General features: G+C 39.5%; 2 protein-coding genes across 4 annotated transcripts in view; one reads left to right on the top strand and one right to left on the bottom strand.

Moving 5' to 3' along the window:
* LOC308097777 (eukaryotic translation initiation factor 4E type 3) overlaps window positions 1-10,556 on the bottom strand; it is an 11,152-nt gene extending 596 nt beyond the window's left edge. For 2 of the 3 annotated variants that reach the window (XM_080445804.1, XM_080445805.1), the window contains exons 1-6: window positions 10,315-10,556; window positions 6,914-6,986; window positions 4,515-4,609; window positions 2,823-2,883; window positions 2,426-2,492; window positions 1,796-1,951 (exon numbers count right to left, since the gene is read on the bottom strand). In XM_080445804.1, the coding sequence (XP_080301930.1) occupies window positions 1,796-1,951; window positions 2,426-2,492; window positions 2,823-2,883; window positions 4,515-4,609; window positions 6,914-6,986; window positions 10,315-10,433 (571 nt within the window). In that variant the 5' untranslated portion in view covers window positions 10,434-10,556. Of the gene's footprint in view, window positions 1-1,795; window positions 1,952-2,425; window positions 2,493-2,822; window positions 2,884-4,514; window positions 4,610-6,913; window positions 6,987-9,464; window positions 9,478-10,314 lie in introns of those variants that run through there. The other variant, XM_080445806.1, reaches the window with a different exon arrangement.
* A 5,262-nt stretch (window positions 10,557-15,818) lies between these two features.
* guca1b (guanylate cyclase activator 1B) overlaps window positions 15,819-17,500 on the top strand; it is a gene marked incomplete at both ends in the record, with an annotated part of 3,186 nt that continues 1,504 nt past the window's right edge. The window contains 2 exons of the mRNA XM_080444086.1: window positions 15,819-16,022; window positions 16,808-16,957. Of these exons, the coding sequence (XP_080300212.1) occupies window positions 15,819-16,022; window positions 16,808-16,957 (354 nt within the window). The remainder of the gene's footprint in view (window positions 16,023-16,807; window positions 16,958-17,500) is intronic.

The raw sequence follows: 17,500 nt of genomic DNA, 5'->3' as shown, positions 1-17,500 counted from the left end.
ATGGCCCTATATTCCGCTTTGCACAATCCCTTGGCACTACCCGCTACCCGTTAATTACGCACAAGGCAGCTGGCCCGCCCCCAAACGGTATCTTACCACCGCACTACCCGCTTTACATTATGCAGACTCCGTTATTTGCGCCTGGAGGTGTGGCCATGGGTGTGTTGTTGCGCTATCCCTAATATTGCTATCTTGCCCACACACACATATGGGAAAGCGCATAGTGGATTCTAAACCACCTACTATGGCACATTTGTTTGGTAGAGCGTGCCTGAAATGGACATGTCTGGAGTCGGGCCGGGCGCACAACGGCACAACATTCACAGGTCTCCCTCTCTCCTAATTCTCAACCAATCTCTGTGATTCAAACGTTCTTATAATCAGCAGAAGTGAGAGTGTCAATTCCTTGTGTCAATTGTGTTTATATAAGATGTTAGTCTATCCAAAGACAATGATTTGTGCTGCGCTATGCCATTTGCTCCAAATGACATACTTCAGTTTTATTTATCCATTGTACTGGAAATAAAGAACAGATTACAATAATATAACATTCTCTATAATCAGTAACATGTGGGTGATACTTACTGTATGTCTAGGCAATCAAAGGCTAGAGCTTATGAAGCAAACGTCGGGTAATGTCCGACATTACAATAGCTAAGCGCCTCAGTGCGGCTGCAGAGCTAAACACGGCATGTCTGAATTAACTGATTGTGTCCTTACAATTTTACTGTAATCCACAAAAGTGTGACTGTTGATTCCTTGTGTCAATAAATTGTGTTTTTATCAGCAGTTGCCAGTTAAGCTTATCAAAGATAAATACAATGTCATTTGATCTGCATTTGCTATAACCACACCAGACTATTTTGTTTAATTAATCCAGAACACAAGCAGATTGCTGTAATTTGAAGTTCTCTATAAGCAGCAATGTGTGAGTGATAATTCTGTGTATCAAATATACATTTATTCCAAGGCAACGTCGCTCTTCCATGGGCAGAGAGGGAGAGAGTGTAAGATTGCACTGGGCTTGTGCAGCCTTCTCTTAAAGGCAATGGCATGGTTATTGGTTTTATTAATGTAACGCCCAAACCACACCTATCTATGCATAATGTAACGGGTAGCGCAGGTGTTTTAGGGATAAGGCTCGGGTCTGAAGATAGCAACTTGGCCACGGCAACGCCCCCTTGCGTGAGTAAGGTGACTTGGGCACAAAACAAGGCCCTTAATCTACTCACTGCTCTGACCTCTGACCTGTTTCTACATTACATGACGTTGACACATACAGAGCTTGTTTTGGCATCAAACCTCTCCGTTCCCATTGAAAAGCATATTGTCAGATTAACCCCTCATGTGGGCAGAATCAAAGTTCGGTTTTTGACAGAAAGGACAGAACAGGCTTTCTAGGGAAAAGGTGCGGCCCTGTAGGAAAGGGGCCACACCCCCTTTCCGCCCCTCTCTCTGACAGAAAGCGTTGATGGGAGATGTTGATCAACGTGAAACTATACACACACACTCCCTGGATGCCACAAGGAGGCAGATTTTGGCAAAAAATAAATAAATATTACTTCTTCAGATTTTGTCCAAACAGCACACAAATCGGTACACATGATCTTTATAGTCATGTGATCAAGACGGATCACATGACTGAAGAACTGTCCCATATTTCATATTTCATCCTGATTGGCGTTTCCGAACATTGCTGGCCCACAATAACCTACCTGACCTGGCGGAGACCTGTGCTCAGAGGAGCACAGTTTAGTTATTAGTATTATTATTAATATTAAAAGCAGATACTCACGTTTATAAAACACAGCTTTAAACGAGATCTCAGGCAGCAGTTCATAGATGCGTCCCAGGATGTTAGCCTCGTTAGCATAGCAGGCGTTTCCGTTCCAGACCTGGACCACGTCTTCTCTGTCTCTGACACTGATACTGACCCCGATGACCTCATCCTCTGGGGACACAATATTATCATTATGAATATTATGAATATTATGAATATTATGAATATTATTATTATCATTATTATTATATCTTCTCTGTCCCATCACGTCATCCTCTACCCAGAAACATGATGTGAATGTATGTTAATGTGTGAATGTAATGCAGAATGTAATGACAGGAAACAGGGGCAACAGCAAAGGCTCGGGCATTGAACCTGCGACTCTCTGTCATTAGAGCCTATATATGGTATGTGCCTTCACCACTAGGCCAGTGGTGCCCCAGTATTGCTGTTGTTAATATTGGACCCCCCCCCCCCCCAACACAAACACACATTCTGTCAAGGCTTCACATGGTGAATGAATCATAGAATGGTGAATTATTCCTTTAAAGACACACACAACAACACGTCTAATAGTCTCAACGTTTCATGTAAATATATAATTATGAATAATTATGACCTATAATGATATAATGATGTAAGTACCTGAGGCACAGTAATCAGTGAACTGCTCTCCTATGGTGGCCAGGAGCAACTCCTTCCAGACCGCAGGCTGTAATTATAATAATTATTATAATAATACATGTATTTATGTATGCAGCACGTCTCTAAACATGAGTCACAAACACAAAGAACACACAATACAAACTAAGAATGTCACAAAGGTAATACATGAGTGAAAATAAAATGAGATAATAACACAACTTGAACAAGAAATAACCATGAAGGTCGTTTTGCTTTCTGGAACATAATGTTTTTAATGTGATTTAAATGATATAGAAAGGAGTCAGTGTGGTGAGTAACTTAATCACTTACTGTTCATTAATGTACATTACTGTACATTAATGTACATTACTGTACATGTGTAAGTTAATTTACTTACTGAGGATTCTTTTGGGACTTTCATTTTCCAAACTCCACCTTTGGCGTTGCTTTCTTCCTCCCTGTGAACAAGCAGATGAAAGACTGTTCATGTTGTGAGCTTGTAGATCGGCTATTTTTGGCAGGTATAGAGTAAATTACGATGTCATCAAGTCCTGCCAAAATACCATTTAGTCGACTAAATCAACTGTAGTTTTAGTCGACTAAAATCCTATGATATTTAGTCAACTACATTACATTACAGTCATTTAGCAGACACTTTTATCCAAAGCGACTTACAATAAGTGCATTCAACATAGGTAAGCAAGAAAACTACTAATCACCAGAAGTCTGAAGTGCATTCTCTTTTAAAACAAGCAGCTAAGAGTATACCTAGCACGGGGACTGCCCATAAGTCCGACATCCCATTACTCCGACTACGTGGCTTCCGCGTGCGGTTAGGGTTAGGTATAGGGTTAGTAACCGTCGGAATAATGCGCCGTCGGAACAATGACACGGCACCCCTAGCACTAAGGTAAAAGTGCAATATATCAGCTACCTACTTTCTTAAACAGATGAGACAAATAGGAAAATCAAATGAGAAAGAGATAAAACAAATAAGTCTATCAAATAAACAAGATCCAATAAAACAAGAGCTCGTACAAATAATTGACAACAAGTAGGCAAGGCTAAGAGGAAGGGTCAGGGTAGTGTTTCGTGAAGATGTGGGTTTTCAGTGTCTCTGCTGTCCTGACATCAGTGGGGAGTTCATTCCACCACTGTGGGGCCAGAACAGAAAAAAGCTGTGACCGTGTAGATCGGCCAGAAGGACCCTTGAGTGACGAGGCAATCAGTCGCCCCGAGGTGGCCCGGGGTGTAAGTATCGACCATAGCCCGGAGGTAAGGAGGAGCTGTTACTTTCACTGCCATATAGGCTAGCACCAGGGTTTTAAACTGGATGTGAGCCGTTACAAGGAGCCAGTGTAGAGAACAGAGAAGGATAGTTGTGTGGGAGAACTTGGGGCGGTTGAACACCAGACGAGCCGCAGGTTTCTGAACAAGCTCCAGAGGTCTGATGGCAGATGCCGGAGCACCAGCAAGGAGGGAGTTGCAGTAGTCCAGGCGGGAGATGACAAGAGCCTGGATGAGCACCTGGGCTGCCTTCTCAGTGAGGACTAAAACTAGACTAAAACATGACTATGACTATAAGAGATGTTAGGGTTAGGGTGTATAGACAGTATAGATAGATAGATAGATAGATAGATAGATAGATAGATAGATAGATAGATAGATAGATAGATAGATAGATAGATAGATAGATAGATAGATAGATAGATAGATAGATAGATAGATAGATAGATAGATGTACCATAGAGGTGTTAGGGTTAGGGTGTATAGACCGTAGTGTGGGGGCAGCAGTGGCTCAGGGGTAGAGTGGCTGGAAACCGCAAGGTTTCCAGTTCGATCCCGGTCTCCCCCAGAGTTAGTGTAGAAGTGTCCTTGAGCAACACACTGAACCCCTAATTGCTCCTGATGAGCAGGTTGGTGTGGCATGGTTTCCTCCTCCATCGGTGTAGGAATGTGTGTGTGAATGTGTGTGTGATTGGGTGTGCTAATGTGTGAATGTAATGCACAATCTATGTAAAGAGCTTTGGATAAAACGCTATATAAATGCACCATTTACCATTGACAGTATCTATCTATATCTATGTACCATAGAGGTCTTCTCTCTCCTCTCATCAGGTGGTAGCTACATCTCAGAGGCAGGTTGGACACTCCAGGTATGTTGTTGTAAACTCTCCAGAAGTTCTGCTCACAACACAGAGAACACAGAGAACCCAGAACCCAGAGAACACAGAGAACACAGAGAACACAGAGAACACAGAGAACACAGAACCCAGAGAACACAGAGAACACAGAGAACACAGAGAACACAGAGAACATAGAACACAGAGAACACAGAACACAGAGAACACAGAGAACACAGAACACAGAGAACACAGAGAACATAGAACACATCATTATGCACTGTCACTTCCTCATTTGCCAATCACTGGGAGTACTTAAAGGCCCTGCAGTCTACCAAACACAGTCTGCTTTGTGGTTGATGGTTGAATGCAGTAACACTGCATTTATGTTTTGATTGTTACACTGAAAATGCTGTTTTAGTATTTTAATCATTTATTGTGTTAATACCCAGGTTGAGGCCATGATGCTTGAGTCCCGACGTGACGAGTACATGTGACGAGTACATGTGCCGAGAGGGGAGAATAGGAAAAACATTGACAATCCAAGGTATACAAACAAACTGTTCCGTTTATTTGATTGTATTTGTTTGAATAGTGTACTAAACGTTGTTGTTTCTACTCTGTACCTGTAGTTATCACCACTGCTGTTTTGTTTTAGCTGAGTTTTATTGTTTGTTTTTATTGATCTATTTCTTTTGTACTGATAGGTTTTGTTTTGTCCCCCCCCCCCCAAACACTGTGATGAGCGTTGCTGCAGGGGTCACGTAGGATCACTGTAGCCCACCACCCTAATAAGGTTTGCTGTGTAGTGTGAACGTGAGCACCTGTTTGCACTGTGTGTGTGTGTGTGTGTGTGTGTGTGTGTGTGTGTGTGTGTGTGTGTGTGTGTGTGTGTGTGTGTGTGTGTGTGTGTGTGTGTGTGTGTGTGTGTGTGTGTGTGTGTGTGTGTGTGCTTAGTCTTTTGGTCGTCAGTTGGGCAAAGGTTAGCCTACCCTTTTAGCTTAGCTGCCTTAGCTTATCCCCTGTTTAATGGTTGACTGTTGCCTATTGGCCCATTGGCCCCGGATACAGCATGTTGATCTTATTGTTGTGAGTGGCTATCTACCTGGAGGTTCAATATTCAGCATTATTGTATAGGCCTACTGTGATTACATGGTTTTTAGGAATTTGTTATACTGCTTTATATTTTGTAATTAGGCTTTTAATAAACAGTTGTACTATTTATATTGAAATATGTTTATGTCCTACACTTAAATAAACTTCCTGTTTGGGGGAAACTCATGTCTCAGTCCTGATTGGCGAACTTGCATTATGTTGAGGAACCCGATTTAAAGGTTATATATTTAATTTCCTTGGTTGACCATTACCAAGGTGGCGTAGTCTTACATTTGAACTCTTCTCTTCTTCGCCTATTTTTTGAGGAATGTTCTCCTATGATGACCTGATGCTACGTGGTGTTTAACACTATGATGACCTGATGCTACGTGGTGTTTAACACTATGATGACCTGATGCTACGTGGTGTTTAACACTATGATGACCTGATGCTACGTGGTGTTTAACACTATGATGACCTGATGCTACGTGGTGTTTAACACTATGATGACCTGATGCTACGTGGTGTTTAACACTATGATGACCTGATGCTACGTGGTGTTTAACACTATGATGACCTGATGCTACGTGGTGTTTAACACTATGATGACCTGATGCTACGTAGTGTTTAACACTATGATGACCTGATGCTACGTGGTGTTTAACACTATGATGACCTGATGCTACGTGGTGTTTAACACTATGATGACCTGATGCTACGTGGTGTTTAACACTATGATGACCTGATGCTACGTGGTGTTTAACACTATGATGACCTGATGCTACGTGGTGTTTAACACTATGATGACCTGATGCTACGTGGTGTTTAACACTATGATGACCTGATGCTACGTGGTGTTTAACACTATGATGACCTGATGCTACGTGGTGTTTAACACTATGATGACCTGATGCTACGTGGTGTTTAACACTATGATGACCTGATGCTACGTGGTGTTTAACACTATGATGACCTGATGCTACGTGGTGTTTAACACTATGATGACCTGATGCTACGTGGTGTTTAACACTTCTTCCTTCTTTCTTTCTTTCTCTTTCTTACAAAGATGGCTGCACTTATTTCTATCTAATGAAAGAAGTTCAGCCAAGTTATCAGATACACAATGAAATGATAACAGCAACAACCTCTGTGATGTAGTGTGTGTGTGTGTGTGTGTGTGTGTGTGTGTGTGTGTGTGTGTGTGTGTGTGTGTGTGTGTGTGTGTGTGTGTGTGTGTGTGTGTGTGTGTGTGTGTGTGTGTGTGTGTTACCTGGACAGTTTCCACAGTGTAGATTTTCTTCAGATTTGACTCACATTCAGCTGCTGTCGTTCCTGGCAGAGATCTGACAACACACACATTATTCATTACCCTTATCATTATCATCTGACAACACACACATTATTATTATCATTATTATTATCCTTATTATTATTATTATCCTTATTATTATTATTATTATCCTTATTATTATTATTATTATTATTATTATTATTATCCTTATTATTATTATTATTATTATTATTATCCTTATTATTATTATTATTATTATTATCCTTATTATTATTATTATTATTATTATTATTATCTGACAACACACACATTATTATTATTATTATCCTTATTATTATTATTATTATTATTATTATTATTACCCTTATTATTATCTGACAACACACACATCATTATTATTATTATTATTATTATTATTATTATTATTATTATTATTATCTGACAACACACACATTATTATTATCATTATTATTATCCTTATTATTATTATTATCCTTATTATTATTATTATTATTATTATTATCCTTATTATTATTCTTATTATCCTTATTATTATCATTATTATTATTATTATTATTATTATCTGACAACACACACATTATTATTATCATTATTATTATCATTATTATTATTATTATTATTATTATTATCCTTATTATTATTATTATTATTATCCTTATTATTATTATTATTATCCTTATTATTATCCTTATTATTATTATTATTATTATTATTATTATCCTTATTATTATTATTATTATTATTATTATTATCTGACAACACACACATTATCATTATTATTATTATTATTATTATTATTATTATTATTATTATTATTATTATCCTTATTATTATTATTATTATCCTTATTATTATTATTATTATTATTATTATTATCTGACAACACACACATTATCATTATCATTATCATTATTATTATCCTTATTATTATTATTATTATTATTATCCTAATTATTATTATTATTATTATTATTATTATCATTATTATTATTATTATTATTATTATTATTATTATTATTATTATTATTATCTGACAACACACACATTATCATTATCATTATCATTATTATTATCTGACAACACACACATTATTATTATCCTTATTATTATTATTATTATTATCCTTATTATTATTATTATTATTATTATTATCCTTATTATTATTATTATTATTATTATTATTATTATCCTTATTATTATTATTATTATTATTATTATTATTATTATTATTATTATTATTATTATTATTTGACAACACATGGATGTTTATTTATATTCTAAGTTACTGTTTTCCACTGTGTGTGTGTGTGTGTGTGTGTGTGTGTGTGTGTGTGTGTGTGTGTGTGTGTGTGTGTGTGTGTGTGTGTGTGTGTGTGTGTGTGTGTGTGTGTGTTTTTCTGCTGGGTCATGTTGTCATGTGATCTGCTCCCTGACAGACAACAACTCCAGTACTGGAATCAGAGCACAGATATATACAGTACAGATACATACACACATACACATACACATACACACATACACACATACACACATACACACACATATATATATATATATATATATATATATATATATATATATATATATATATATATATATATATATATATATATATATATATATAATCCACAATAATAAACTCATGAAAATATTAAAATAGACAAAGTTCAATGTCAGCACATGTATCAGAGGCCTGCATAAAGTTCTTCTGTTTACATGAGATTATTAGTTATGAATTAGTTTGTAATATTAACCCATCAGGTGCTGCATACAGTATGTAGGTCACAGTGAAAACATGTCTGTATTATTATTCTATAGATTTGTTGTCCCAACATGAACCTACTGTTCACTCATTAAAGGTTTTCAACATAATACATTATGGTTCATACAGTATAAATGTTAAAGAGCTTTATTTATGTGAGAATTATGCTATTTCAATATGCTACTTTCTTATCCTAAATCTAAATATAGTCTATTTTACTCCAGCTGTTCATAAACAAACCTTTTACAGTCCCAACATACCATTTATAAAGCATTGATTAGTCCTTTTCATCATGATGTGTGTGCATGGGGATCTCATCTTAAACAAGCTCAGTGCTTAATGAGTCTTCCAGTTCAGTAGACCTTGTATTGTGAATGTGTTTCCATGTACTGATGTTCTCATGTCTTACTAAATAAAGTACATCAATCTATCAGTCCTTCTATCTACAGTGTAGATAATAAAAACATTTACTCAAAATATATGTTATTGATACATAACCGTATTGATTATTGACTAATTGGCTGCATAGACAATCAATTCAATAATAATTAAACCTATTAGAAGGTTTTGTGTCGATTCCTTTATCTACATAAAGTCAAATATTATTATTATTATTATTGTATGAATGAGCCAGATGTATATAAAGGTTAAAGGTTAAAGGTTAAAGCCAGATGTAAATAAAGGTTATGGATCATAGATGTTTATCTGGGTTAACCAGACATCACTAGTAGAGAGCAGAGTGTTTACCTGTCTAACCAGAAGGTCCAGACATCACTAGTAGAGAGCAGAGTGTTTACCTGTCTAACCAGAAGGTCCAGACATCACTAGTAGAGAGCAGAGTGTTCACCTGTCTAACCAGAAGGTCCAGACATCACTAGTAGAGAGCAGAGTGTTTACCTGTCTAACCAGAAGGTCCAGACATCACTAGTAGAGAGCAGAGTGTTTACCTGTCTAACCAGAAGGTCCAGACATCACTAGTAGAGAGCAGAGTGTTTACCTGTCTAACCAGAAGGTCCAGACATCACTAGTAGAGAGCAGAGTGTTTACCTGTCTAACCAGAAGGTCCAGACATCACTAGTAGAGAGCAGATCATTCACCTGTCTAACCAGAAGGTCCAGACATCACTAGTAGAGAGCAGAGTGTTTACCTGTCTAACCAGAAGGTCCAGACATCACTAGTAGAGAGCAGAGTGTTTACCTGTCTAACCAGAAGGTCCAGACATCACTAGCAGAGAGCAGAGTGTTTACCTGTCTAACCAGAAGGTCCAGACATCACTAATAGAGAGCAGAGTGTTTACCTGTCTAACCAGAAGGTCCAGACATCACTAGTAGAGAGCAGAGTGTTTACCTGTCTAACCAGAAGGTCCAGACATGACTAGTAGAGAGCAGAGTGTTTACCTGTCTAACCAGAAGGTCCAGACATCACTAGTAGAGAGCAGAGTGTTTACCTGTCTAACCAGAAGGTCCAGACATCACTAGTAGAGAGCAGAGTGTTTACCTGTCTAACCAGAAGGTCCAGACATCACTAGTAGAGAGCAGAGTGTTCACCTGTCTAACCAGAAGGTCCAGACATCACTAGTAGAGAGCAGAGTGTTTACCTGTCTAACCAGAAGGTCCAGGCTGAATGCAGAGGCAGAATGTCTTCATCCTCCAGACAGATGTTTACAGATGTTTCATCCATGTCCAGCAGACTGTTGTTGTGGTGGACCAGATCCATCAGGTTGTAATTAAAGGTTAATTAATAAGTAGATCAGATCAGAGCTGCTGACTCATTAATTAAAGGTTAATTAATAAGTAGATCAGATCAGAGCTGCTGAATCGTTAATTAAAGGTTAATTAATAAGTGTAGATCAGATCAGAGCTGCTGAATCATTAATTAAAGGTTAATTAATAAGTAGATCAGATCAGAGCTGCTGAATCATTAATTAAAGGTTAATTAATAAGTAGATCAGATCAGAGCTGCTGAATCATTAATTAAAGGTTAATTAATAAGTAGATCAGATCAGAGCTGCTGACTCATTGGTCTCTTAGTTTCTTTACTTACTTTTCACCCACCGGTCACAACAACACAGCTGTGACCAGTGTTGCCATGTCCGCTTATTGTAAGCCTGTTCTTTCTGTAAAGTTGCTTGTAAATATTGGTGGTTGTGGGTTGCGGTTTATTTGTTTCTAAAGTGTAGTTGTTTATGTGTGAGCTTGTAGATCTGCTGTTTTCAAATATCCAATGTGTATGTTTAGAGGGCGAAGTGCTCCCTTCTTTTTGGGCTTGTTTTCATAGAGCTGGTTGCTTGTTTCTCTCACAACATCTGGCAACGCTGGCTGTGACGTTACTGTCTGCCGCGCAGCGCAGCGCAGCGAACATTAAAGGCACAGACAGACTATTATAGATCTATTCTATATATCTATACCCTCAACCAAACGGCTCCAGATCATCTGTATATGATTAATGTCATGTCATTGAGTGTGTTGTGTGTTAATGTTTGATGAAACGCAGCGCTTTCTAATCTCTGTTATTATTATGAAGTTGCTCCAGAAGCTGCTGAACTGGAACGCCTCCTCTACACAAGAAACACTGAAACACCCTAAGGTACTTTGTTTCCCTGAAAGACAAGGCAGGCAGCAGCACACTTCTGATTTCCCGTGTGTGTGTGTGTGTGTGTGTGTGTGTGTGTGTGTGTGTGTGTGTGTGTGTGTGTGTGTGTGTGTGTGTGTGTGTGTGTGTGTGTGTGTGTGTGTGTGTGATTTGATTGATTGATGTACTTTATTTAGTAAGACATGAGAATAACAGTAGGCTACATGGAAGTACAAATTCACAATACAAGGTCTACTAAACTGGAAGAATCATTAAGCACTGAGCTTGTTTAAGATGAGAACCCCATGCACACAAATCATGATGACATAAAGATACCCTAGCATACATACATACATACATACATACATACATACATACATATATATATATATATATATATATATATATATATATATATATATATATATATATATATATATATATATATATATATATATATATATATATATATATATATATACACACATATATATATAGCCCACACACACACACACACACACACACACACACACACACACACACACACACACACACACACACACACACACACACATACATACATACATACATACATACATACATACATACATACATACATACATACATACATACATATATATGTTTATATATACACTAAGTAGTTGTGGCTGTGGTCACACCTGCAGCCCATCTGACAATCAGCCAGCTGAGTACTTAACTCAGCAGCTTTATAACAGCTGGTCAGTCAGTTAGAGCCAGACAGCAAACAGGCAACACACTATTTGTCACAGTGACTTTTCATGACTCTGAACCACATGGAACTCTATTGCATAAACTTGATGTCCTCATAATCTTGGCTTTTTTCTAAATAATTTAGAATCTCACAATGCATCAACTTGTAGATCTGCTATTTTCACAAAATTAATGTTCTATTCCCCTTTTTAATGCTCAACATAGGGACGCCTGCCCTCTACTGGCACAATAATAATCTCATCAATTCAACTGATCTTTCAGATTTCCAGCTGGTCCCCTGGCGCCATCCATCGTCATCACTGACTGACAGACGCCTATGATGACTCATTACTTGTGTTACGCCCCGGCCTAGGGGAACCGAGACGCAACATATGATGTGGAAGACCGCCCTTCCCAACTCCCAAGAACCGCCGTCCAAACAGTTTGCTTTTTCGATCTTTTCTTTTTATTCTTCAAAGTGATTACAAAACTCGCCAGGGGCAGAGGAATAGTTAGTTGATCGAGTGTTACATATATGTTCGGCTTCACATGCACAAAATGGCTACTACAGAACACAGAGGACGGACGGACGGGTTGGAATTCGAGAAGGAACGGGTTCACTGTCGCCGGCCCGTTGACAGCCTTTTAAAGTTGAAGCCTCCCTCTGGCCACCAATCAGGCACGGATGCGTCTGCTGCTGGCACGCCCTCCTAATAATCATCCAATCACACCACGACACTCTCCCCCCCCCCCCCCCACACACACACACACACACACACACACACACACACACACACACACACACACACACACACACACACACACACACACACACACACAGGAGAGAAACCTAGCCTGCACTCAGCCTCTTCATATACCCGTCATAATCATAACACTTGGTATTGATCACATTAAGTTAAATATGATGACTCATTACTTGGTATTGATCACATTAAGTTAAATATGATGACTCATTACTTGGTATTGATCACATTAAGTTAAATATGATGACTCATTACTTGGTATTGATCACATTAAGTTAAATATGATGACTCATTACTTGGTATTGATCACATTAAGTTAAATATGATGACTCATTACTTGGTATTGATCACATTAAGTTAAATATGATGACTCATTACTTGGTATTGATCACATTAAGTTAAATATGATGACTCATTACTTGGTATTGATCACATTAAGTTAAATATGATGACTCATTACTTGGTATTGATCACATTAAGTTAAATATGATGACTCATTACTTGGTATTGATCACATTAAGTTAAAGCTTCATGTAAAGATGTTTGTGTGTAAATGTGTGTAGAAGTTTGTGTGTATCTCTGTGTTGAGTCACAACACAGGAGGTGAGTCATCATGTTAATCATGTGATCGTCATGACCTTCAGAGTGCTTATGACAGTTTATGATCCTCATAAACACTGCTGTCAGTGTTCTGACACACACACACACACACACACACACACACACACACACACACACACACACACACACACACACACACACACACACACACACACACACACTACTATATCCTGCCCCTGGCAGCAGTAAGCAGTCCGCCTTGCAAATCCGGACCGTTTGTGACATGCTCTGTTGGTCCACCCACCCTCTGTTGGTCTGTTGGTCCACCCACCCTCTGTTGGTCTCTGTTGGTCCACCCTCTGTTGGTCCACCCTCTGTTGGTCTCTGTTGGTCCACCCTCTGTTGATCCACCCACCCTCTGTTGGTCCACCCACCCTCTGTTGGTCCACCCTCTGTTGGTCCACCCACCCTCTGTTGGTCTCTGTTGGTCAACCCTCTGTTGGTCCACCCACCCTCTGTTGGTCCACCCTCTGTTGGTCCACCCACCCTCTGTTGGTCTCTGTTGGTCAACCCTCTGTTGGTCCACCCACCCTCTGTTGGTCCACCCTCTGTTGGTCCACCCACCCTCTGTTGGTCCACCCTCTGTTGGTCCACCCACCCTCTGTTGGTCCACCCACCCTCTGTTGGTCTCTGTTGGTCCACCCTCTGTTGGTCTCTGTTGGTCCACCCTCTGTTGGTCCACCCACCCTCTGTTGGTCCACCCTCTGTTGGTCTCTGTTGGTCCACCCTCTGTTGGTCTCTGTTGGTCCACCCTCTGTTGGTCCACCCACCCTCTGTTGGTCTCTGTTGGTCCACCCTCTGTTGGTCTCTGTTGGTCCACCCTCTGTTGGTCCACCCACCCTCTGTTGGTCCACCCTCTGTTGGTCTCTGTTGGTCCACCCTCTGTTGGTCCACCCTCTGTTGGTCCACCCTCTGTTGGTCCACCCTCTGTTGGTCCACCCACCCTCTGTTGGTCCACCCTCTGTTGGTCCACCCACCCTCTGTTGGTCCACCCTCTGTTGGTCCACTCACCCTCTGTTGGTCCACCCTCTGTTGGTCCACTCACCCTCTGTTGGTCCACCCTCTGTTGGTCCACTCACCCTCTGTTGGTCCACCCTCTGTTGGTCCACCCTCTGTTGGTCCACCCTCTGTTGGTCCACCCACCCTCTGTTGGTCCACCCTCTGTTGGTCCACCCACCCTCTGTTGGTCCACCCTCTGTTGGTCCACCCACCCTCTGTTGGTCCACTCACCCTCTGTTGGTCCACCCTCTGTTGGTCCACCCTCTGTTGGTCCACCCTCTGTTGGTCCACCCATCCTCTGTTGGTCCACTCACCCTCTGTTGGTCCACCCACCCTCTGTTGGTCCACCCACCCTCTGTTGGTCCACCCTCTGTTGGTCCACTCACCCTCTGTTGGTCCACCCATTCTCCATGCAATGTTAATATTGGAAGATATGAAAACACAGCATTTTGAGTGGCTTTGGGGGCCTTTCTGAGGCTTTATTTGTTCAAGTGTATTTGTTTGTTTTCTTTGTTTCTATTGTAATCAGAAACACCCTGAAGGGATTAATATGTCGTTTAAAAAAACTCAAACTTTCAGTTTGATTTAGCTTGTTCAAACTATTTCAAAAATAACAAACAAAATATTGGATCTTAAAGCTCACATTGTGACATATTGTGAGCTTATTTAAACTATTTTAAAAACGTTGTGTTGCTCTACTAGCGTTTGGTTCCAGTGTCATCACCACAGATTGACCAATCCAGAGCCACAGCACTGGGTGGCCCCTCCCATCTCTCAGGAACATCCTGGTTCTGGAGAGTACAGTGTGGACATTGTTTACATCCTGGTTCTGGAGGGTAAAGTCTGGACATGGTTTATAGAGCACAGACAGGGCCCAATGGGAACAAGACAAATCCTCTATGATCTCTGTCTCCTCTAATAGATGTTGACAGATTATATTCCTGTAATCCTCATTAAGCCATAATGCTGCTTGTACCGTCCTCTCCCTCAGTGGAGAACTGCAGCGCACAGGAACCATAACCGTGTTTTTAGTTTGGCAAAGTAACCAGAACCAGGTTTTTAGTTTGGCAAAGGAACCATAACCGTGTTTTTAGTTTGGCAAAGTAACCAGAACCGTGTTTTTTAGTTTGGCAAAGGAACCATAACCGTGTTTTTAGTTTGGCAAAGGAACCATAACCGTGTTTTTTTGTTTGGCAAAGTAACCATAACTGTGTTTTTAGTTTGGCAAAGTAACCAGAACCAGGTTTTTTAGTTTGGTAAAAGTAGTTTTCAAAACGTTTGTCTAGCAGCAAACAGAACACGACATCATCCTCGTTATGTAGGGAGACAGAATCTACAGAGTTTCAATGTGAGAGACTAAACTTCACGTAAAGTTTTGACAGGAGTTTTTCATTTTTTTGTCTAGTTTTGGGCGATGGGCGCGCGTCTCACCGCGGACTTCGACCCGTCTCAGGAGATCGACGTGGCAGAGCTGCAGGAGTGGTACAAGAAGTTTGTGGTGGAATGTCCGAGCGGAACGCTCTTCATGCACGAGTTCAGGAGCTTCTTCGGAGTCACCAACAACAAGGAGGGAGCCGACTACATCGAACAAATGTTCAAAGCCTTCGACAAGAACGGAGTGAGTTATGGATTTATGTCTTATGAACATTCATTTATAGTGAGTTATGGATTTATGTCTTATGAGCATTAATTTATAGTGAGTTATGGATTTATGTCTTATGAGCATTAATTTATAGTGAGTTATGGATTTATGTCTTATGAACATTCATTTATAGTGAGTTATGGATTTATGTCTTATGAACATTATTTATAGTGAGCGTGGATTACTCGTTAGAACTAGGACTAGGTTTGAAGGCCTGAAAATCTAGTATTGTGAAAATAGCCGAACGAGCTTGTAGATCGGCTATTTTCACAATGTTTGCCTCTGTCTTACTTGTAACTAATATTATTAAATACTGTTGAGTGAGAAAACAATGTTGCACATTAAGCTATGCAATGCATCTGGGGTCCCCCAAATAATTTGGGGACCCCCAGTTTGGGAACCACTGCCTTACAGGACAACACTATAACACTATAGATCTAATATTCAATGTCTTCCTATCAGAACAACACCATAGACTTCTTGGAGTACGTAGCAACCTTAAACCTGGTGCTTCATATATATATATATATATATATATATATATATATATATATATATATATATATATATATATATATATATATATATATATATATATATATATACATATATATATATATATATATATATATATGTATATATACATATATATATATATATATATATATATATATATATATATATATATATATATATATATATATATATATATATATATATATATATATATATATATAATGATATAAATGTCTCTCTATCAGGACAACACCATAGACTTCTTGGAGTACGTAGCAGCCTTGAACCTGGTGCTTCGAGGGAAACTGGAACACAAGCTGAAATGGACGTTTAAAATGTACGATAAGGACGGCAGCGGATGCATCGACAGAACGGAGCTCCTGGAGATCGTGGAGGTTAGATCTCCTACACCTTGTTTAACATGAACCACATGAACCCTATAGCATCTACCCATAGAACCCTACAGCATCTACCTATAGAACCCTACAGCATCTACCTATAGAACCCTATAGAACCACCCGATTCGGATGCTATCAATGCATTGAATGGGACATTATCACCTCTTATTAGACCTTTGAATGGGCGAAATAGGCGACATACTGACCTACCCGCGATTTATCAGACCATTCATTGGGTGTTATTAAGACATACTGACCTACCCGCGATTTATCAGACCATTCATTGGGTGTTATCAAGACATACTGACCTACCGACGGAGATGACTTAAATAGTTCAGTTTCTGTTTTGGTTTTGGTTTGGGACCATGACGGAGGTGCGCAGTCTCAGGCGAACTGGAACCCCGTGAAGGACCACCGTGGGAGCTAAAGCGACCGAGTTGCCGTCCTGAACGGTGCGACGTTCGCCTGAGCCTACTCAGCGCCGTTCGAGTTATGTACCGATAGGCACAGAATCGTAAATATTGTTGTGGGGACTGCTCC

The sequence above is a fragment of the Gymnoscopelus braueri genome (assembly GCF_963280865.1).
Source record: "Gymnoscopelus braueri genome assembly, chromosome: 12".
NCBI lineage: Eukaryota > Metazoa > Chordata > Actinopteri > Myctophiformes > Myctophidae > Gymnoscopelus > Gymnoscopelus braueri.
This window is presented reverse-complemented; position numbering and strand designations above follow the sequence as displayed.